Raw genomic sequence first — 23,757 nt, forward strand, 5'->3', positions numbered from 1 at the left:
TATGTTCTGTAATTTATTTCTAGGGATCCAGTGACCATGCTAGTGTAATGGCTACCTTTAAATGTAAGTTTTAATAGTCACCATGAACTTTCACCATATATGATATTGCCAACTATATTACCCAAAGACACCATCTGTATGCTATATTTCATCAGTGCTGATCCTGGTGTTGTTACAGTGTTGATGTTGGTGTCGGTGAGGTTCAGGATGCTGTGAGGGTAATTAGCTTACCAGTCACCTTACTGCTCCTGTAAAATTAACACCAAAAACTAACGGAAGCATATTTTAACTAATACCTTATTGAATGATGTTTTAGTGTATTACATTGTTATATAAGAGTGTCTGTTTGGTACATCTTGAATATTTTATCCCACGGCTCCTTGCTAAAATATCGAGATTCATCAAATTGTCACAGTCCTTGGCAGATCACCAAAGATTTGGGCTCTAGGTCTTGGCTCCGTCAGGGTCATCCCAACACTCATCTGATGTGAAGCCTCTTGTAGATTGTGGGTGTCTGATCTTTCAAACTGACAAACCACTTTCCCTCATGGTGGGAATATTTTTTTGGTGATGTGCTGTTGATATGCATACCTTTTCGAGTTATAGATACAAATATCACACGTTATCCTGTCAAACCACAGATTTGTACACATTTTGAGAGCTTAGATGGATATTGGAATTTTACTTCCATCTACTGATTTAGCTTGGCTTGAGTGTTTTTTTCCCCATGAGGAATGGTTTCTGTCTTGCCACATAACCCTGTGGTCCAAACAAACAAGAGGTTATTGTCACATGTAGAGAGCAACAAGTACTCGCCATAAATTCCTGCAGCTCTATTAATGTTGCAGTAGCCATTTCACAGCCTCCATGCCCAGTCTTGTCCTGGTCTTGTCATCTATACCAATGGAATGTCCTATTCGTGGTGAAGCCACCATTGTGCCAATGTTTTCTCCTTGTATTGACTATTGTCTTCTTTTTTTCTGCTGTAAATGCAATTCTAGAAAAATGCTTTTGTGCCCTTCCCGTTACGTCTCACCCATGAGCCCCGTTAATGTCCTGCTAGAATGTAGACCAAGGTTCTACTGTACAATAGACAACCAAAACATGATGGGAAGGTCCTAAAGGTAGGCCACTGCTGACCTTTATTTTGGGTTAATCAAAGTCATCTCAGATGATGGTTTAAATATGAAATCAATGCTTCTCCATTGTCAAAAGAGGTGTGCACCTACTTTTATAATTGTTTTACTAAATAAATAAATAAAATAAAAACATTTGTGGAAGCACAATTCCCCTGCAGCCTTTTAGTCTTAGCTAAAACAAAATGTAATGCAGTCAGTGAACTGATGTTTCTCTAGATTGCATTGCTATGGTTTGGAAATGCTTCTTTTAAGAACTTTCTTGCAGCCAGATAAGTGTAGGTTATTTTGTAACACAGTTCAATAATAATAACAATGATAATAATAATAATAATAATAATAATAATAATAATAATAATTATAATAAACACTTGGTACATATGGTACATATTGGTTGGCAGATTGGTGGTTAGGGTGCTTTTTTTTAAAGTTAATTTGGGTAGGGGCTTCTGAATGTGTTTTTACCTTGGATTTTGGTGGTCGGAGTATAGGCCTATATGACATTTTAAATGTGGATAGTAGAGTGCTACTCCTTAGAAGTGTTTGCAATTATCTTTCTTTTGCAACATCAAGGGCATCTTTTTTTAAGTATGCCTACTTCTTTGATTCATGTCTACAACCTAGGCCTACTTCGTTATGTGTTGTGCTGTTGGTATATATATAGGCCTAGTCTACCTGACAAAAGTAAAAATCCTTTAACACATTTTGCATCATTGGTTCATTACCCTATATCTTGGGCTCACTGTTGGGAGAATCCATGGGAGAATCCACCTACTGCCTGGTCTACCTATTACCCCTCACCAAAACCGGAAACTGCTCATCAGAGGGGCGCGGAGTGAGGGAAACGCGATGCTGGAGAAGGGGACGAACTTTCCTGCTCTCACAACAGCCACCCGCAAAGAAGAAGAAAAAATCCTTGTTTCAGTTGCCAACTCTACCCAAGGTTATGGTGAAACATCATAGACTTGTGACCACATGCGCTTTCTTACAGTTAAACTGGACTGTTCGCTTTTGAATGGTTGCAGGAACAAGTGGGAATATTCAAGGATTTAGCCAACTGCACACCAGTAGATATCGTTTAACTCCTTCATATCCCATATCCTATCTGAAACTATTTTGTCCGATCGACTATTTCTTTAAGCGCAAACATGAGTTTATCGCATAAGGGACAGCGTCGCCGACGACAATTGGTGTTGAATAGACTACCTTATGTACGGGTGCCGCTGTCGACAAAGGGAGCCACTGTTTTCGCGATCCTGGCGTTGTTCAGTAAAGGTAAGATAACTAGAAGTGTTACTTTTACAGCATATAGCTATGGTAATCATTTTGAAGACAACAGCAACATGGTAATAATTTGAACTTTCTCAACGAGTGCATGTCTGTTAGAATTACATTGTAGCGAATGCCCAGTGTTGGTTGGCAATGGCATTGTGCGCTGGCAAGTTTGAAGCGGGACTATATTGATTTGTGTAAGTTAGATTTTCTGTTTTTTCAATGAAAATGAACTAATTTCCAGGATTTTGTGTAGCTTACAATGAGTCTGTGTGCGCCAAGCGAACCCTTCAGGGGCCGCGGAGTCTCAACGACATGGAGGGGGAGGAAACAATAGCGCATCAGTTACCAAATTCTAAACTGATTTTATTGTCTATTGACAGAATCGTAAACTGTCGATCTTGGCCAGGCTACAGCAGAGTGAAGAGACGTGATTTGCTTCTTAATGACGCACAGACATGTAATTGATAGCATATGTTGTGTTTGAATGCTCTCTTATTTGTGCAGGAACTTTTCTGCGGAAAAAACGTGTTTAGCTAACCAAAACCTTAATCAGTGCGTTTCAGCATTTTGAATAACGTAACATAGATGGGCCTACAGGTAACAGTCTGTGAAATATCTTGATAGGCCCTAATGGGTTAGTAGTAGTTTAGTGGCTATGTCGCTGCAGTTTGATTCAACGGGCTGTTTCTTGAATTGAAACCGGCTGGGATGCTGTTGCCTTTAGCGTGTATGTGTGGTGAAGGGGGTGGGGGGTGAAGTTGCCGATTTTCGTGGATCGTATAAATAGCCTAGATATCAAGAGGATTTACTCGGTATGGTATGATACTAATTCTTCTATTGCACTGTCTCTTGGTGTTTTGATTTCCGTCTTCGAGTCTTATCAATCACAACCAAGCCTACATTATGTATGTTTCTTGATCGGATAGGCTAGTTTTGCCCAGGTTTTCTCCTGCACCACCAGGTCGTGGAGACAGGTAAAATGCTTCCAAAAGAACACTTGGGGGTTGGGGATAATTGTGTGTATTGTCCGTAGCTCTACCTACTCTCTGGGGGGTTTGGTTCCTTCAGGGTTTTTGCAGGAAATTGTGGGATATTTGCATAGTGGTTTGAAAGATAAAAGGCCAAGGCCAGGGCTGATTCACAGGTACTTGAGGGCTCTGCTTGATCTTTAGAACCTAGGGGAGCCATCTCCCCTTTTTGTCATGGTAATTAGAGCTGGCATGGGTGAGGGGCCCCACAGCAATAGTCATGGAGAAATGCCATGCTCAGGGGGGAATTAAATCGATTTGATCTTAAAGCATTTTTACCAAGTGGAATAACTACAGACTAGGGGTGAGACAAAATAGCCAACATAGTTGATGTGCTGTTGCATTAAACATAGATATTTTACTAGAACATGCAGGTGTTCTAAATAGATATCCATTTATGGATCCAACAAATCTAGCAGTGACATGACTTCTGTTGGTGGTGTATATAAATTGAAGATAAACTGTAGTGAAGAAAAAATGTACAGGGAGAAAATATTGTACAGTGCAAAAACACAATGCACTATGTTGTATATCAAATTACTCAAATTACAAAAAAGCTAAAATTTTGCCTATTTAGGGGTATTTTTCTTCTTTAGTTAAACAATGTGATGAATCATAGATTATTTTCTATTACAGAATGTATGAAGTTATCATTATAGTGGCCCAAGTTTAATGACCGTATCCATTTGAGTCACTCTGTGACGTTCAGCCCTAGGTACTGCACCATAGTGGAAAAGGTGAAATGATCAAGCAGTGGCCTGTTCCTGCAGCCTAGATGAAAGTTGAAAGTCCTATGAAACATGCTTACTGTTGGCACATGTCAGGTCTTGAAAGCCTGAGAGAGCTGATAGTGGAATAAAATGTACTCATTGTCTGTTCTTGGTCAGTCTCCAGGTAGTGGACTTTAAATGTCCTATGCTGACTTGTGGAAGTAAAGGAATTTGCATCCAACAAGAGCTTATAGTTTTAGTCAATGACATGCTCACTAGTGAATTGACGTAATTATATATTATAAAAGAGAGATCAAAACCATGATGTTAATTATAGTAACACACTCAAGTGTTTTATTACTTTTCTACAACCATTGTAGTAAGCAAAGCAAGAAGATAAGCAAAACACCTTGAACACTTGATCACTTCCACAACAGACATTTCAAAAGCACACTGGAGCTGCGTCAAGTCAAATTGCAGTTTTTGAAATGGGTGAGAATCTTTTTTGTGTTAGATTTTGAAGGCTACATGCAGTGAATGAGATCACAGAAACCAGGCAATGTTTTTTTACTTGCACAAGTGTTGCACTCTTGTTAATTGATCGGTCCAACATTATATTTTGAAGACAATTGCAGCATGTGTACTTCTCACCATGCACTATGTATACATTTGGACGGATTGTATGGCTAGAAATTTGGAGAGAGAGAGAATGAAATAGAATGAGATAAAGACCCTTCTTAACATTTCCATATTAAAACCATTTAACCACATGTCCCATTGGCAGTAAGAGTACAGACTTGCACACTGAAGAGGTTAGTGGGGAATGTCTACAGTATGTGCATGTTTGCAGTCCCTGGTGGTCTTCAATCTTGATGAGGACTTTAAAGCCCAGTGCACGCCCAGCCGATGGTTGGACGTCTGATAACACTGGGCCGGTCGGCTGGCGTCCATGGCCCAAAGCGGTGCAATGTGTGTTCGGTTGGCTCTGTTGGCTGACTTGTGGCTGATTCAACATGTGGAATCTCTGTCGGAGCCAACAGGAAACCGGTTGCTCTGAATGGCCATTTAGTTTGCCTACCTGTTACCAAAAGGTGCAGTACATATTCCCTTAAGGAGATGCAGTTCCGGTTAATAGTGTTTTGGCTCTGGGATGAGTGGATCTAAAAGTATGCTTTCTCTTTCCTTCACCTTTTCTCTTCTCTTCTTTTTCCCACAAGAGATCCAGAACCAGGACTGACAGTCCGCATTGCAGCTCACGCTTTTGGTGTGTGCTTAGCTTAAGATCCACATAATGCCTTTGTGAATAACAGTTTGATTCGCACTGTGAGATCACACATGCTACTCCTGCTGTAGCATGCCTGCTTCCAGGCCAGGGTTCTACATCACCACTGTGATGGGGGCAACATGAAGAATACGTTGAGAGGGTGACTGGAGTCATGTGGGGGGAGGTAAAAAAAAGTGCTGTGCTGTCATGTTTCAGTTTGACCAGATTTCAAACCAAGTCTGAGTGTTGAGGCCTCCTCTGAGAACAAGTGGTTCTTGTTTAGTTATGACATCAGAATGAGGTTGTGATTAAATTGAGGTACATATGTTTGTCATTTGCGATTTTCTCTTGCTGAATTTAGTAGCACTGCAGCATTCTCTTCCTAAACCACCAAGCTTCAGCACAACATAAAAATGGTTATCTACCAAGTGTTTTATTTACTGTAAGTGTTTCATAACAGGAAAGAGCCCTTAGGATACCTATATGTGTAAGCATATAATGTATTACACATGCGTAGTTTGTTTGCTAGATAAGTCTGTCTTGAGGACATGACCTCATTATACTTTCTTTTCTAGTAGCTGATTCTGATGGCATACAACGCCTTATAATACATCTGATATAACATATTATATTACATCTATATTACATCTGATCTCTACATGGGTGAAATGAATATGATGTCGTGTATTGTTATTCACTGTCTTTGGAAAGTAGGTACAGTTGTAAAAGTTTGCCTTGATACAAAACTCTGTAGAAGTGATACAAATGGTACTAAATGGTACAGAACATGGTACAGAAAGAAATCATGCCCATCTGGCAGAATTGTTCACCCCTTAGCTTGGATGTACATTGAGGTTCCTTCATTTTTGTTTCCAATATGTCATTTTTTTAAAGTATATTTTGGGGGGTTGTTTGCCTTTATGATGATAGAACAGTGAAGAGACTGACAGGAAACAAGTGGGAGAGAGAGATGGGGTGGGATCGGGGAATGACCCGGGTCGGACTCAAACCCAAGTCCCCGTGGGCACTAGGACCCAAATGTGATGGCACTGTAGCTAGTTGCACCACCGCTTCCCCTGATAATGATGTCATGTTTGTACATACGAAAGACTTATCAGCGTCAGAAATCGTCATGGAACCTTATTGCAGAGTTGAGTTTTAGGTCCTCATGTCTTGGTTGAATAGGCTGAATTGGCAAAAAATAAATAAATAAAATATTCTTTATTGCATAACCCAAACAGAAACAAGCAGATCTGAGATAAAAGGGTTTGAAATGGCATGATGCCAGAAGTGCCTAAAACTTTAGGTGTGCTTAGGGATGTAATAATTACCGGTATAATGGTAAACCGTGATAAAAATGTTGACGATAATAATTACCGTTTTCATTTCAAACATCATGATTATCACTATTGATTACCGCGGTGTGGAAACCGTGTGTTTAATCCTTCCCAGCTTCATCCGAGCCTGCTTTTGACATACAGTAGGCCTGGTACAATGGAACAAAACTGGTACCCTACTGATTCTGTTGTCTAATTGAATGTTTTAACTACGATTTGGATTAGGCTACACCTGATTTTAAAAGGCGGAACTTTTTCACCGCAAAATGTGCACTGTATCATGTAGCCACTCTGCTTCTTTTTATGTTCACGTCCACATTAAATCCATTCCACTCACGTTATCAGGAGAATACAGTAGCCTAAAGTTTTATTTTGAACGCTTACTTTGGTCTCACTCATTGCATCCAAATAACAGAAATAGCAAACTCCAAGTTATGGTAAGGTAAGTTAAGCTATAAGCACATAGCCAATTAAACATTAAGAAAAAAGTGAACGGGACACTTTTTGAAACTATTTCAGCTTGTGTAGGCCTATCAGTGCTTTCTGAACATATTGAACACAGTTTTAGAAATACCGTGACAATACCGAAAACCGTGATAATTTTGGTCACTATAACTGTGAGGCAGTGTTTCCTCTATGTTGATTTGGTAGTGGCGGCCCCCCACGGTTTAATTTTCTTCCCCCACGGTATCAGAAATGGGGCAGACGTACAATAGTCGCAGTTGCCTTTCAAAAATCATTGTGCAGACCTCTTGTAGATTCTCTATATACAGCTCAATCACAACTGAAAATAATGCCTCATTGTGTGTGAATAGAGGTGAATACATATAAATGTTTGTGTTGCAGCAAAGTGTCAGTTGTCAGTTCCGTGGGACGGGGGGACGGTGGGGGGTGGGGGGGTGGTTCGGACAGGCCTGCCCCCACTGCTTAAAAAAATCCTAGAGGAAACACTGTGTGAGGTTAAATTTTCATACCGTTACATCCCTAGGTGTGCTCTACTCAGCAGGTGAGGGGTTAATCTGAACAAATTCTACACTACACTACGCTACTAGGTTTGTATTGTTTATGAAGAATTCATTTAGGATTTTCACTTGTGTTCTCTCCCCATTTCCATCCCTAGCAGACACTCACAGGTCACGGAGATCACTGCTCTTCTCTCCCCTGTGATCCCCCTTTATTTGCCTGCACATGTGAATGCTCTGTGTTTGGTGTTGTCTGCTTTTATGGTCCATGCATTACTGTGTTCCCATGAACAGAGCCCATGTTGCTCTGTGCTGGGAGGTTGGTGGAATGGGTTTTTTTGGAACTCTGTATTACTACTTTCTTGTGTGGATTAATAATCTTGAATTTAAATTGTGATTAAGTCATGGCATATTGGCATTGTAGTGGGAGCCTAATTGATTAAATTGGAGATAAGAGCCTGGTTCCACTATAGTTTCATTAAAATGAAAAAAAAAAATCAAGATAAAAATGGAATGAGCAAAAGAGCTTTAGAATTCTGCAGTGTGAAAACAACAAATGATTGGCTTGAGAGAATATGTGCCATTGTATGTGTGATGACACACTGAGAAGCACAGCTGCAACATAGATTCTATTTCGGCGGCCAATCAGACATTGTAGCTGCTGAGGGATCGGTTGTTGTCCAACATACAGTGTGTAGACTAGACTACCTTCCTTTCAGTGTTTCTGCCCCATTCTTGGCAGAGAGTTCTATTCATAGCTCTCAAAACTCTTGTAACTCATATCCACCATCTTTATCCAGCTAATGCATTTCAACATGGAAACACTCTAAGGCCTGTGGGCATCCTGTGTGACTGAGAGATAATCCCAAAGTATGGCTATCAAGTCACTTGAGCCAGCTATGCCCATAGCGCACAAGCCTGGATCATTTCAGTTCATGGCCAGTTCTAATGTTCCCTCCATGTTGGTACCTAATATTGTGGCTGACCAACTGTTCCTTAATCATCAAGGATTTGCACAAGTTTTCCAACTAACTGTTCCGTTACCCATCCACCCCCTGTCCCTGCAACCAACTAGAACCCGTGTATGATGGATTGTGATATGCCATCTCCCACGCATCATTTTGATTTACGCAAGAAAGACATATAGGGACACCTGTTCGCCCATGTCCTCTGGAGGGCTGTTTCATGATGGTGGGTGTAGCAGCTGCAACAACAGCCAACCTCCCTCCTGCACACCCTAGACTAGGCCATGGTGTCTCCTTAACAATGTCTCCAATGGTGCTTGGGACACTGGCTGGCCTGCTATATTATCTAGTGTATTAGGTTACCACAAGCACAACAGCAGCTGAGTGTGATAAGAGTCCCAGTGTAGGGCCTAAGCCTGGAAGGGTGGCATGGGCTGAAAACCTCTCTCATTAACATGCCAGCTTATCCTATATCAGTGTGAAAAATCAATTTAAAAGAAGTTGTAGAAGTATTGGTGTTCCATAGGCAACCATTTCCCCATTGCCTCAAATAAAAAGATTGATGAAATGTTGTTTAAAAAGTAAAACATTGCTGACCAGAACATAATGCTTTGATGTTCAGTAGATACACCCAATGACTAATAAAGACTTTGATCTGAATTGCATGCCACCTTTCAACACTACCATTTTTCTTTTGGGGATTAATTCTCCTAAGTAATCTATCTATAGCAATGACTAAGCTCAAATGTCTTAAGACATCTTTTGTACTGCCTTGCCGTGAAAGTTCCACTAGCTCTCACATGTTCTGTGGGTCTAGTAAAGTTACTCATAACCTCAGTCTGTATCAATTAGGCCCAAATGCTGGATGTTCTACACAAAGCATCAAATGTTTGAGTTGCTCTTTGTGAAACCAAAGACTAAAATGGCAGCTACCTGTTGTTCAGTTGTGAAATTACTTTAATGGATACTATAATATAATAATAGATATAGGCATTTTGTATTTTATCACAAAAATCATCATGTTCAAAGTGCAATTTATGTTTTCGCTAAGTGATAACATTTAGAATTTGCGTGAGCAGACACTTATTACAAAAACATGTTTGCATCAAATTGTAGGCAGAAATCAAGATGGCTGAAACTAACAGAGAATAGGAGTGTTCATGAAGGCTGTCTTAATTTGATGAAGCCTAATGTCCTACAAATTAAGTTAGGTCCTCTTGTTGAATAGAATAGTCAATTAGTTTGAGTCACAGATACTTGGGAAGCTGAAAATGATATGGCACTAGGTGCTATTGTGGTTCATTACTCTTTCGTTGTGTATTAGAACTGTGTTCATATATTAGAGGTATACTTTTGAGTATTAGCCAGATTGTTGCAAAATGTACATAAAAGCGTGGATAAGATAGAAAATGGCAATCACTGAAGCTTAGAATTTGCAGAAGGACCACGACTTGTGTGACTTGCACAAACTTTTCTCAAGGTACCAGACACATGCGTAATCCTCTGCTAACGTTGTGCCCCTGCACATATCATGTGCTCTTCCATCCAAGCTGTGTGCCAGCAGAATATTTTGATAGGTATCTTTTCATCTGGTATGATCCCAAGCATTCCTTGGTTTCCCATGTAGACCATAAGATGCAGCGCACCATGAATGCCACCTTTGTCCCCCTCTCTGTAAATTCCTCCTCAAGAATCCAGAAAGAGGTTTGGGATCCTGCCTAGAACAGGTATTTACAGAGTACTGGGTTTAAAATATTGCTTCTGTGAACAGCTGTCTAACTTTTGACTGATTAAAGTTGAATTAAAACAGACAGCATTCTATAATCATATGGAGTGAATCAGTCTCGTTGTCTAAGACTTCTGAATTCTAATAGTATTGAAATTAGTTATTTCGTTATTTCTTGTATTGCCTCTATTGGATCCAGATCCTCTCTGGTCAGTTCAAAAATCCAGTGGTCAGTAAAGTTGGAATTTTGCTCTCATGCCTCACTGGTCACTGCACTCACTAAATATGAATGATGTTTTGTTATAGCTGTGCCCGGGGATTTCCATTGTTGTTTTACGCTGTCCTGTTATTCTTCACATCTTTGAAATTGTAGAGAGCAAACTCACTCTCTGTGGGCAAATATGACCTCTCACTGAAAATCAGCATAGAGCTCCTTTTTTCCTGCAGTAGCCAGGAGGAAAACAGTGAAATTCTCCAGCACATCTCCCTGTCTGGCTGTAGAGGACACATAGAGGGATCATTTGCATACCCTAATGCTGTGTAGTTGTCTTTGAGACTGCTGCGTATGTTTGAGGCTCCTGCATGCATTTATGTGTGTTGGTATCAGGAACCTAGAATTCCCTGTTATGGTTTAAGTTGGGTTTAAAGCCTGCCATTGTTGTGCCCCAGAGCTGAGAGCAGTTGCTGCTGGGGCGTGGTAATTTGGTACTCATTAGGTCGGTTTCCCTGCTCAAAAAGACAGCCTTCAACGTCTGGTGTAGCAGCCTCTGAGAAGGCCTCCCTTTGGGACACAGACAGGCTTTCATCTTAATCAGGGTCACGTTGGTCAGCATTTGTGAGGATGAAGCTCTGTCCAGTCGGGCGGAGGGCACTGTAGTGCAGCGTTTCCTCTTTTTTTAAATGTTTCGTGTAAAGGCTCTTTGCTTTGTCAACATCGTGGAGGAGAGGGGCGTGGTTTCTTTTAGAGTTCTAGTCTAGGTATGACGCCATGTTCTAAGACAGACGTGAGGACCGTGAGAGCACTCCAGCTTGTCCGAGACTTGCAAGTGGACATTCTAATGCTACTGAATGATCCATCATTTGTCCGGTAGTAAAAAAAAAAAACAGATCAGCACAGATCTCTTAGACTTACTATGTCCAGCTTTTCAGCAGAGCTCTTGCTCTGAGAGTGCTAAAAGAAATCAGATAATTTTTTAGCATGCCCTAGCCACCACCCTTTCTATTTTCTGTAGTGTGGCATTGCCATTGTCTCTGTGGGAGAGACTGCATTCATTTCCCCTCCTCAGCATGGACAGTCCTCTCCCTGCAAGGGCTCAATTGAGGCCCAAGAGGACTTTGTATGTGTGTGAGGGGGGAGGGGGAGATCTCTGTCGCTGTCCCGTCTGGCTCTGTGTGAGTGGTGGAACTGTTGCTGGAGAGTTGGCAAAACATGACATTTTTCTGATAGTACAGTAAAACAAACTCTGAAATCAAAAAAATGAACTGAAGGTTGTACATTTGTTCTCTCATTAGAAAGACTAACTCTTAAGACGTATTCCTTAACGGTCACTATATAACAGTCCCATTAGGTTGGCATAGTTGAGAGAATGCACCGGAGCATCACTCAACAAGCAGGCGTTGAAGAATGACAAGTGATTTGAAGGTGCAAGGCCCTGTCTGCAGCACACCTGCATGTGGACTAGGGCTGCATGAATAGCTGTCTAAGTGATGTGGTGTGTGGGAAGGAGGGGAGGCAGGTCATGGGTTGGCACAGGCCAGTAGATCTGATGATGAGTTGCATGTCTAAGAGGGCAGGAACTACCATGAAGGCAGTCTGTGCAAGTTGGCAGAGTAAATGGGAATCATACTCAATGTGTACAGCTATACTGATATGATCCTTGATAATGGTCCCACCCTCCCTCTTTTCTGTTTTTTTTTCCCAGTACTCTGTGCACATACTGCCTACCTCCAGTTTAGTGAGGAGCCGAAGTCCCAGGATGCATTGCACGGTCGCAGTGCAATGCTGCGTTGTGAGGTCAGCAGCCTGGAGGACGTGGCCTACACCTGGCTGCAGGATGGAGTGCCAGTGGCAAACACCGAGAGGCGCTACCAGGAGGGCGGGAACCTGAAGTTCACCGCTGTGGATCGAACCCTCGATTCTGGAAACTTCCAGTGTGTGGCCCTCATCAATGGCACAGGAGCAGAAGCACGTTCCAACAACGCCTCCTTCAATATCAAATGTGAGTGTGGCACAACTTCCCTATCGAACACACAGCTCAGTTGACCACCACCATGTCCCTCCCAGCGGTCTCCCCCAGACCCTGGTGCTAATAAACACACACATGCAACCCATCAGCTTTGATTCTGCCTCTCAGCACTCCACAACTACACTAAATTAAACATCAGCCGCTTGAGAGAAAGCTATTTTGGGCCTGCTAGAGGCCTAGACAAAGGTCTCATTCATGGCCCTTGCGAAGATTAATTGCCTGAAATGCAGTGTCCAGCTGCCTATGTCAAATAAAAAGGTGGGTCGGCTTAAAGGAGCCCCCTGTTTTTGCGGCCTGTTCTAAAGACACTTTGCAGAAGTGGAGGAATTTGTTTTTGATAATCAAAACATGGTTTTGGGCACCAACAGACACAGGAGTATCTCAGGAGTACCCATTTTATTTGTTTGGCCTCTCATTTTTGTAATTTACTATGTATCTGTTTCTCTTTTTTGCTCTCCTCAGGGTTGGAGAGTGGTGCAGTCACACTTCAGGAGCCAGCTTCAGAGGCAGACATTGAGAGCTCCTCCCTTGTGATGTTACGTTGCAATATCGATGGGCATCCACGGTGAGTGTCCCCCCTTTTCCCCTTTTCTCTGGCTGCTTGGCTGTTTCATCAGAGTATACACAGCTCTCTTTGGGCCCTGTGCAACATACACGGTTTAGCAAATAGAAAATAAGCTGAGGTGTGCCAGTATATCCGTTATGACAGCAGTGTTCTAAACATAGCAATCTAAGTTCAGATGTTTGATTCCTCCATTCCAACATAACAATGTAAATTCAGACAGGTACAAACAAACCCAGCTGAATGTTAATATATCACCTTGTTTACAGTGTTGAACTATATCTCAATATGTTGAATAACATTCACTTGTGCATACATCCATACATGATAATTATCACATTTGCTCATTTTGAATGAGATTGGTCTATGTTGGAAATCTTCATATGATTTTGGTGAACTCATATGGGCAAATGGTAAGGCTCTATTATTGGACCAACTGATGAAGCTGTGGAATGGCTTAAGAATGCTCCCTGTGTCAGGTTGCTCCTTGTTTCATAGGGATGCAACAATTGTGAAATTCTGGGCCGATACTAATGTTTAAAATAACAACTTGGTAACCAATGCTGATATGGATATTTGTTTGCTTACTTCATTTGTGTTGTTATTTATGGACTTTAGTGGATCAAAAATATTCATATTACAATTAAAAACATTTTCAAGTCTTTTTCATAGTACTATATCTGAACAGTCTGCACATAGTACAGCTAGTGTAGAATTGATGCAACATAACATATAGACATCATCCACTGTCATCGTTAAATGTCATATTATTTTACAATAGGCTGATATTGGCTGCTAACTATGTTAGGCTGATATAAGGGTGCATCCCCATTTTTAATAATTTGATTTAATACTATATCCATTAGCATGCCTGCTATTAAAATTGTTAACATACAGACATATCTCTAGCAAAGAATGGGCCCCATAATATTTACTTTCCAGCCCTGTATTTTAAGGCTGAAACGGCATCAAATTTCAAAGCTTGTAGCTTGTACACAATTGGTAGTTACATGTGATTATACTGTATTGAAAACATAATCATGTAACAACGGAAATGTGCTAAGATATAAAGAAGAGAGTGGTAGATTGCATTCACTTTAACACTCTCCCTTTGTCAATTACAGGCCAACATGCCGCTGGTTCAGAGATGGCGATCATCTCACAGAGCGGGATAAAATCCATCGCATCAACAACAAAGAGCGAACACTCACACTAGCTAGCGCCACACCGGACAGCAACGGGGTTTACTACTGCTGCGGCAAGAACCCTGCTGGACACACCTGCAGCAGCCTCAACTTCACCCTCAACATCGTTGGTGCGTGTGCAGGATAGATAGATAGATAGATAGATAGATAGATACTTTATTGATCCCCAGGGGAAATTCAAGAAACATTCTTCAAGAGACATTCTCTCTTGTTCATTTCACTGACTGATTTTCATTGAGTTTAGAAGTATAAATTAGGGCTGTCAATCGATTAAAAAAATGAATCTGATTAATTACATACTCTGTGATTAATTAATCTAAATTAATCGCATATATAATTTTTGCTGTGAAAGTATTTTAAATTTTTAAATTCAAATAAATCATTGAATAATCAGCATTAGTGACATTAAAGTTCAAAAACTATTTTGTTATTATTTTCAAATAATTGCCATAATAATCTATGATATGACCAAATATGCTGAGGAAATAAATTCAAATGTGCTTCGGGAAGAAGTTTTTTTTTTCACATACAAGGAATTTCAGGCCACAGATATAACCTAGGGGACACAATGAAAATGAATCAACACTCCCCTCAATGTCAACACTTATTTCTTTGCATTGATGTGTGACTATAGAGTTGATGAACTCTGGTGATATGCAAATTCCTTGCTGTAGAGTAGACATTGGAGTGGACTTTATTTTCAACACTTTATTTTTTATCAACACCATCAGGCCATTTTTTAAAAGTAAATGTTCCAATCAATGATCCAGGCAGCATGTTTTCTTCTCTCTCCTTCATTTTACAGTCTAATTTTTACTGACTAGAAAGGCTCGGGGTCAAAGGTCATATAGAATCGATTAATCTGCACAAATTTATTTAATCAGTTATTTTTTCTCAAATTAATTAATCGAAATTAATCAGTTATTTTGACAGCCCTAGTATAAATACAGTGTGTAGGGTTTAGTGCCATCTAGTAGAGCAACCAATTGAATACCCTCCATTTTCCAAATGTCTTGGAGAAATATGGAGGCCGTCAAGTGCCATAAAAATGTGATGGGCCCAGTGGTTTGGTTGTCCGTATCCGGTATAATAGATATAAATAGAGAGTGGGATTATTTCATCAAACCCTCTTAAATGTCCAGTTACCTCACTTTGAATTTTGGATGTTTTCACTTTTCATTCATTGTTTACTCCTTGACTTCATGGCCCCTTTTTGATGCTGTAGATAAAAGTTATCCTCAGCCAGTGGTGAAGCCAGAAGATCTGGTGGTGCTCAAGAACGAGGAAGCCATGTTCCACTGCCAGTTCACTGCTGAACCACCACCCACAGTTGTCTGGTATCATGAGGATGAACCAATCGCCAACAAGTCTCGGTATGTCTCGGAATGGTTCAGTGTCTCACTTCTGTTTCATCTGAGTGTTACACGCTGGTTCTGTGTGTGTGCACAAAGGGAAACCCCTCTGGTGTGCGTGTATAGTCCTGTCTATAAACAACAATGGAAAACACACATAATGTATCAGTCACAACCTAGCCTATCAGCATGCTGCTGCAGGAGCACAGAAGGGAGGGCTGTAATTTGATTGGCTTTTGAGCTCAAAATCAGTGATCTCTCACCAGAATCTACCTTTACATTCTTGCTGACACCTCTGCAGTTGATCCTCCCTCTCTTACTGACTTGTGAAGCACTTTAGGTCAACTCCTGTTTAGGTCAACTCATGTTGTGTTTAAATGTGCTGTAAAACAAAAGTGACTTGACCTGACTTAACGTCACTCTTCCTCTCTCTTCATAGGGTGTTCTTGATGGGAAATGGCTCACTTTTCATCACCCAGGTGAAACCGCGGAACACTGGGATGTACAAGTGTGTGGGCAAAGGGCCGCAGGGTCAAGCTGTGGCTCTAGAAGCATCATTGCGACTGGCTGGTAAAATAAACAAAACCTCCATTTGAGTTTAGTTATAATGACCATGCACCACTCTGTTTCCAAAAAAGTTATGCCACTGTGTAAAATGTACATACAAAACAGACTGCTCTGATTTTTAAATCATGAACACCCTATATTTAATAAGTATAAGTATAAGTATAATATACTTTTTTGATCCCGTGAGGGAAATTTGGTCTCTGCATTTAACCCTATCGGTGAATTAGTGAAACACAAACAGCACACAGTGAACACACAGTGAGGTGAAGCACACACTAATCCCGGCGCAGTGAGCTGCCTGCTACAACGGCGGCGCTCGGGGAGCAGTGAGGGGTTAGGTGCCTTGCTCAAGGGCACTTCAGCCGCGGCCCACTGGTCGGGGCTCGAGCCGGCAACCCTCCGGTTACAGGTCCAGAGTGCTAACCAGTGGGCCACAGCTGCCCCAAAAGTGGGCCACGGCCCCAATTAATATAATTGAGAATAGAGAGCAAATTGTTGGAACAGAAATATATGTTACTTTAGAATTTGATGCCAGCAACACATCTTAAAATAGTTGGAACATGCCATGCATTTCTAGGTCATGTCTAAATATGGTTTCTTCTTTGCATAGTAGAGTTTTAACCATCATTTGTGGATGGAGCATCACACTGTGTTCAGAAACAATGGTTCTCCTTAGCCCATATAATTATCTTTACAGAAACGGGTCTGTTTTTAATGCAGTGCTATCTGAGTCTCCAAATATCACAGCCCTCCAATATTTTTTGAGCCGTCCCTTGTTTAGATTTCTCTGCACTCCCTGACTAGTTTAATGAGATTAGTACAGATAATGTCATTCTCAAATCTTTCACAATGTTACATTGAGGAGCAATATTCTTCTTATGTTGCATCATTTGGCCACACATGTTTTCACACATCTTTACTTCTGAGAGACTCAGCCTCGCTGGGATGTCCTTTTTACACCCAATCATGGAGCCAGTTAACCTTGTAAAATTTGCTTCCTTGTGTTTTCTTTAGAATTAGCCAACTTTTGACGTGTTGGTGCTGGCATGACATTTAAAATGAGCATATATTTTTCATGAAATAGTCAAATTTGTCAGTTTCAAAATGTTATGTTGTATATGTCCTTTTTACAGAAAGGTATGAGTTTTTGAGATTTGTAGATTATCACATTCTGGTTTTGTGTACATTTTACATAGTGTCCCAACGTTTTTTTGGAAACAAGGTTGCAGTTGATCAGATTCCATATGTCTGAAATACCTATTAATACATACTATTAACTACTGTTTTTGTAAGCAACACAAATTGGGGCATGCTTCATCACGAGACCACAATATCATCAAATTGCTCTCCCTAATATCATCAGATTCCTCTCCCTAAAGTGCTCTCCTTCTCTCTGATCTCTGCAGAGCTGGAGGACATGGTTAGCAGTATGTCTCGCGTCTTCACGGCAGACTCCATGGAGCGGGTGGCCTGCCGCGCCCCTCGTGGGCACCCCGAGCCTGAGGTGTGGTGGGAGAGGGAGGGGAAAAGGCTCCCTGAGGAGGGCCGTGTGCACCAGAACGGCCTGGACCTTGTCTTCAGCCCCACACAAGGAGATGACACTGGACTCTATATTTGTGTGGCTCAGAACAAGGCTGGTATGAAGAAGCAAGAGTTGACCGTGACTGTGGCCAGTAAGTATTAGCTTTTGCTTTTAAATGGCCATATTAAATGTGCAAACTAATAACAGTTCTATAGCTGGAGAAGCAGTAATGCTCTTCTTGAGATATTTTTGTGGCGATATTTAAAATCTACTTCCATCATATTTCCAGCACCACCAGTTTGGGTTCAGAAGCCGCCAGAGAAGAGTCAACTGCGAGAGGGTCAGGCAGGGTACCTGCACTGTCATGCCAAAGCTAATCCTGAGCCAGAGGTCATTTGGTACAGAAACCACGCCCCTATTGAAAATGAGGTAAGGCAGGACTATCATTTCCCAGAAGCATTCTTTTAGTGAATGTTTGCCACAGATTTGTTTTACATTTAGATATCACTGTTGATTTACATTTAGATATCACTGTTGATATACATTTAGATATCACTGCTACTATGACTGATACCTGTATTACTGTCACTGTTCCTCACCTCACCTGTTGTCGCTGTCACCTGTAGGATGTGCGCTTTAAGCAGTTTCCTAATGGGACTCTGCGCATTAACACTGTGGAGGTATATGACAAGCACATACAGTATGGCTGTATGATCAGAAATGAAGCTGGGAGGCTGACTGCATACGCCAGTGTGTTTGTACTAGGTAAGTAAGGCTGGTTGGCTTTATACATTCCTAATCCCAGTTAACACATTGGGCACATCAGTATCCTGTGTGTGTACTCTGGTTCAAGAGATACACTCCTGTTTTCGCTAGTGTTTAGTGCTGTTAGAAGTAAGCAATGCAACTCTTGGTGGTCTAACGTGTGTGTGTGTGTGTGTGTGTGTGTGTGTGTGTGTGTGTGTGTGTGTGTGGTTGTCTCCGTGTCCCACAGAGCGTCTGAAATTCACGCCCACCCCTCAGTCCTCCCAGTGCCTGGAGCTGGATAAGGAGGGCAGTGTGCAGTGCTCTGCAAGGGGACAAGAAACCCCCGTCATCCAGTGGATCAAATCTGGTGATTATGAAAGCCTGTCTGGCCCTACAGTGGATACTGTGCATTTTGATCTGAATTGACTGTGTTTGAATAGAATGGTGCAGATACTTGACAGTTTGGGTATGCATTGCGTATTATGTGTTTGCTAGCATAGTAGGTAGCAGAAATAGTAGTTATGATGAATATTTGAGTCATATATTCATATGAATATGAAAATGTGTAATCAGTTTAGATTGAGGCATTAATAGAGATTGATAGACTGTTAAGGTGAGAAGATGAGTTGGTAACAGTGAAGGTGAGAATTGATGATGATCATGAATTGCTGTCTGTTGCCCAATATAGATGGCAGTGAGATCCCGCCCTGGGTGACACAAACAGGGGGTACGCTTCAGTTCTCCAAGGTGATGCAGGCGGATGCTGGGAACTACACCTGCGTGGCCTCCAACAGCCTGCAGGGGGAGATCCGAGCGGAGGTGGAGCTCACTGTGGCAGGTAGGAAGAGGAGCACTGACACAAACCACAAAGCCACACATGCACACACATCACCACACTAACACATCCAGTGTATTCCTATTCTGGACACGTATTCAACAGCAGGTATGCTTTCTTTTCTTTTCTTTTCTTTTCTTTTCTTTTCCCATCCTTAGAGTATGTTTCCTTCAAGCTGGAGCCGGAGAACACCACTGTGTACCAGGGCCACACGGCCGTTCTGCACTGCCAGGCCAGTGGAGATCCTGCTCCCTTCATTCAGTGGAAGAAGAAAGATGCAAGGGCCATTAGGAGCAGGTCAGACTCCATATTCAAACTGTGATTTAATCTGTATAATGTAGAATTTCAGCAGATATTTTAGATTTACAGGAAATGTTCAGTGTATAACATTCTTTTATTTGTTTTCACAGAGGATGTTATGAATTGTTTTTGTGTTGAGGGCTGAAGAAAATTTCATTGGGTTTTTCACTGAATTAGACATCATTGTATATCACATTCTGTTTCACTGTGCAGGTACCAAACAATGCCTAATGGGTCTCTGGTCATTCACGATGTGAGCATGGAGGACACAGGAAGCTATATCTGCATCGCTGGGAATAAGTGCAACATTGGCCACACCTCTGCAGAACTCTATGTCGTGGGTAAGGAATTGCCCTTGACCTCCATCAATGACCCAGTCATGTTTGATAGAGGAAAACGATGGTATTGATGTGATGCCATACTCAAACAGAGAGAGTATTATATAAGATGCACCATTAGCAAAGACAAGCTGCACAAAGAAAAGTGAATAGCTGACTGACTCTGCTTATTGTTTGTGAATGTCTGATACAGAGAAGCCTGTGCAACACTCACTGGAAGTTGAGAAAACCCCATATAAGATGATTCAGACCATTGGCCTGTCAGTTGGAGCAGCTGTAGCCTACATCATTATTGTGCTGGGCCTCATGCTTTACTGCAAGAGGAGACGCAATGCAAAACGTCTACAGAAGGGCCCTGCCGAGGGGGAGGAGCCAGAAATGGAGTGCCTTAATGGTGAGACTGAGTTCCTGTGTCCTTTTATTTTATTAAAAGACCTTTGTGACTTAATAGCCATTTGAAGAACATTTTTTATTATGGATTCACAAGTTTTAGAACATGCTTGTTCCTTAACCATAGTGTTGTGAATGTAAAAATGTTGTTTGTTCCAACATCTGTAGGGGGCGCCACTGTTCAGCAGAATGGCCAGGCCACAGCACAGATCCAGGAGGCGGTCGCCCTGACCAACATGGCTGCCACAGGAAATGCCAACAAACGCCACAGTACCCACGACAAGCTTCATTTCCCCCGAGCCAACCTAAGCAATATCACAACACTAGGTACAGTGCCTGCTTTGAACTGTGCAGAGCACTGAGAGCACATTTTGAATACCTTACTAAAATCATAATCCTGAGGATAGTAATGATAATATTATATTATTAATCATCTGCCTTGGGGGTTTGTTGATGCATGCAAGCGGGCATTGAATCTTTAGCAGGCTATGCTTTGATTTTAATTTGCTGTTTAGTATCTCAGAATGTATGAGATCCCTGATCTTAATTCAAGTGTGAGTAGCGATGGCTGCAACTTATATGTAAACATACAATGAGCTTCGTAATGTAGGAAACATTTTCAGTGTGGCAGAATAAATTTGTATCTACACATAAATAACACATAATCAACTGGCATTAAAATCAAACGTGTCTTAATATTGTGATCTGTGTGCATAACACTTGGGTTTCGGCTGCTCTGTAGGGAAGGGGGAGTTTGGCGAGGTGTTCCTAGCCAAGGCGAAGCTCTTGGAGGATGAAGACGAGGCAGTCGTGCTGGTGAAGAGTCTGCAGACGCGGGACGAGCAGCTTCAACAGGAGTTTCGTCGAGAGGCCGACATGTTTTCCAAGCTGTGCCATGCAAACATTACACGCATCCTGGGCATGTGCAGGGAGGTGGATCCACATTACATGATACTGGAATATGCTGACATGGTGAGTACGGAGGCCAGAGTGGGTTAGGGAAAAAAACAGTATTTGTGCCGAACATGTTATTTCCATTTGTCAAGTATTATTGTAAGCGTTAAGAATGAAATTATAGTTTTTTTCATTATATTTTCCTTCAGGGAGATTTGAAGCAGTTCTTGAGGAACTCCAAAAGTAAAGATGAAAAAGTCAAGGTACTCAGTACGAAGCAAAAAGTGAGTATAGTTCAGTTGTCCCAAACACACAGAGGTACAAACATTCATAGACATCCTCCTGACCTTTTTGTTGTTCCCTCCACAGGTGTCAGTTTGCCTGCAGGTTGCTAAAGGGATGGAACACCTGTCTAACCAACGTTTTGTGCACAAAGACTTGGCTGCGAGGAACTGTCTCATCAGCTCCAAACGCCATGTCAAAATATCAGCACTGTGTCTGAGTAAAGACGTGTACCACAGGTGCAGTGCCATTTCTCTCTTTTTGTGTTCCAGCCTCGACCTGACCGCTTTGCCATCTATGGTGCCAAGTTATCAGTGCCAACTTAGCTTTTGAAACAAAACTCTTTACTGCTGCTTGAACTGACTTCTTCTGGTCACAGATCACACAGACTTGAGAAGTACTGCCACCAAGTGATCAGAGGGTGTAAATGCACATGCACACTGAAAAGATATGAATAGACATATTCTCAGAAGTAAAGAGTTATGTGGTGTTACGGAGAAACTTTAAGGAGTGGATGAATTGCCCAACATCTATTTGATGGAAATGACAAAGAGAATGTGAGGTTCTTTCCACTGCTGACATTTGTGTTTGGGTCTTTTCCACGCAGTGAGTACCATCACTACCGACAAGCTTGGATTCCCCTGCGCTGGCTCCCCGCCGAAGCTGTCTTTGAGGACGACTTCTCCACCAAGACAGATGTGTGGGCATTTGCCGTGCTTGTGTGGGAGATCTTCAGTTTTGGAGAGCTTCCATATGCTTCTTTGGCTGATGACAAGGTCCTAGAGGGTGAGACATGCACATCATCTCATTTTAGTAGTGCTCAGGGCTCATTTGCCTACACTAAATCAACTATGATTCAGTATAACTGCTGAACAGTTAACTGGTTACTTCTGGCCTTAGTTAATTTTTCGTTAAAATAATCTTGCAGTGTTGCACCGTTGAGTCTTAAATATGGTCACTTAATTGGTCTTTCAGGTCTTCAGGAAGGGAAGCTGAAGTTGCCTCCTCCACACGGTTGTCCATCACGGGTTTATAAGCTGATGATGCGCTGCTGGGCCCCAAGCCCCAAAGACCGTGTGTCATTCAGTGACATTGTTACTGCCCTCAGTGAGCTGCCCTCTGAAAGCAAAGTCTAAAATGGCCATGGTGCTTTTCTCTCTCTCTCTCTCTCTCTCTGTATGTATGTGTGTATGTGTGTGTGTGTGTGTGTATGCGTGTGTGTATGTGTGTGTGTGTATCTGTGTCTGTTTTACTGTATGTGGCAAGACACATAACTGAAATACTCTATTTTTCCACCATGGAATACTCCCCAAAACATATTTTATTTTATGGGGTGATGCAAATGTACTGGCCAACCAGATGCCATTTACAAAGGTGTTTGACTTTTGTGAAAGTAAAGTTCAATGAAATTATTCTCTTTATCTTATCAGTGGTTCAAGGTTTCTTTTGCTTGAACATAGTGTGTGAAACACAATGTAAAGGCCATGCACTGATTCATTGTTTATTTTAAATCACAGTTTTGTTTATTTTATATAGCTGGAATTTTTCATGCCTGTCCTCAAGGTATTTTTAAATGTCATTGTATTGTACATAAAGGTACTGTTTATGTTTATGTGTCTTGATATTGTTCAAATGTATTTTTGTATGCATTGAATAATTCCCCAGGAAAGATTTGTAAATAAAAAATGGTGTAGTTATGACCGAACTTCACTTAAATCCTAAGTGCCTGTTTCAATGAAGGATTTTTTTTCTATAGTAGCATATGTTATTAACTTTTAAAATGATTTGTACATTTATGCATTTTGTATTTCCATCCTGATGTTTTATACTGTAGTGTTTTTACATTTATTTTAACATGTATAAAAACGTATATCCTATGTTTGACTGAGTCCACTAATATAACCGTTAAGCGTATGCTACCTACCATCTCAAAGAACTCTGTCATGACATGCTGCAAATACAATTAAACTACATAGTCCAATGAGCACTTTGCATTCTTTCTGTTTTGCTTCACTAGGCCTATATGATTTGTAGATGCATAGGGTGGCTCTGCAGTTTGAGTGCGTGGGCCACTTGGGGGAGGGGGGGGGGGGGGGTAACTGGGGGAAAATTCC

The 23,757-nt window shown here is 41.4% G+C and overlaps 1 protein-coding gene across 1 annotated transcript; it reads left to right on the plus strand.

Moving 5' to 3' along the window:
* Positions 1-1,972: 1,972 nt before the first annotated feature.
* Positions 1,973-23,619, plus strand: ptk7a (protein tyrosine kinase 7a). The gene is made up of 20 exons (XM_076277745.1): positions 1,973-2,411; positions 12,326-12,622; positions 13,112-13,214; positions 14,336-14,526; positions 15,642-15,789; positions 16,208-16,338; positions 17,742-18,008; positions 18,147-18,286; positions 18,484-18,622; positions 18,852-18,971; positions 19,293-19,442; positions 19,598-19,736; positions 19,953-20,080; positions 20,271-20,471; positions 20,636-20,794; positions 21,210-21,439; positions 21,571-21,645; positions 21,731-21,882; positions 22,251-22,429; positions 22,619-23,619. The coding sequence occupies exons 1-20, from the start codon at positions 2,285-2,287 to the stop codon at positions 22,777-22,779; spliced, it is 3,237 nt and encodes a 1,078-aa protein (XP_076133860.1). The 5' UTR covers positions 1,973-2,284; the 3' UTR covers positions 22,780-23,619.
* The last annotated feature ends 138 nt before the right edge of the window (positions 23,620-23,757 follow it).

Source organism: Alosa pseudoharengus, unplaced genomic scaffold (assembly GCF_046254945.1).
Source record: "Alosa pseudoharengus isolate Yale_2024_CS ecotype anadromous, Long Island Sound unplaced genomic scaffold, YU_APseudo_1.1 YU_APseudo_1.1_scf_1, whole genome shotgun sequence".
NCBI classification, from domain to species: Eukaryota; Metazoa; Chordata; class Actinopteri; order Clupeiformes; family Clupeidae; genus Alosa; species Alosa pseudoharengus.

Coding starts and splice junctions, on each gene's coding strand:
- ptk7a (XM_076277745.1), top strand. CDS start 2,285: ATGAGTTTATCGCATAAGGGACAGCGTCGCCGACGACAATTGGTGTTG. Junction 21,440..21,570: donor TACTGGAATATGCTGACATG/GTGAGTACGGAG, acceptor ATTTTCCTTCAG/GGAGATTTGAAGCAGTTCTT. Junction 22,430..22,618: donor TGATGACAAGGTCCTAGAGG/GTGAGACATGCA, acceptor TTGGTCTTTCAG/GTCTTCAGGAAGGGAAGCTG.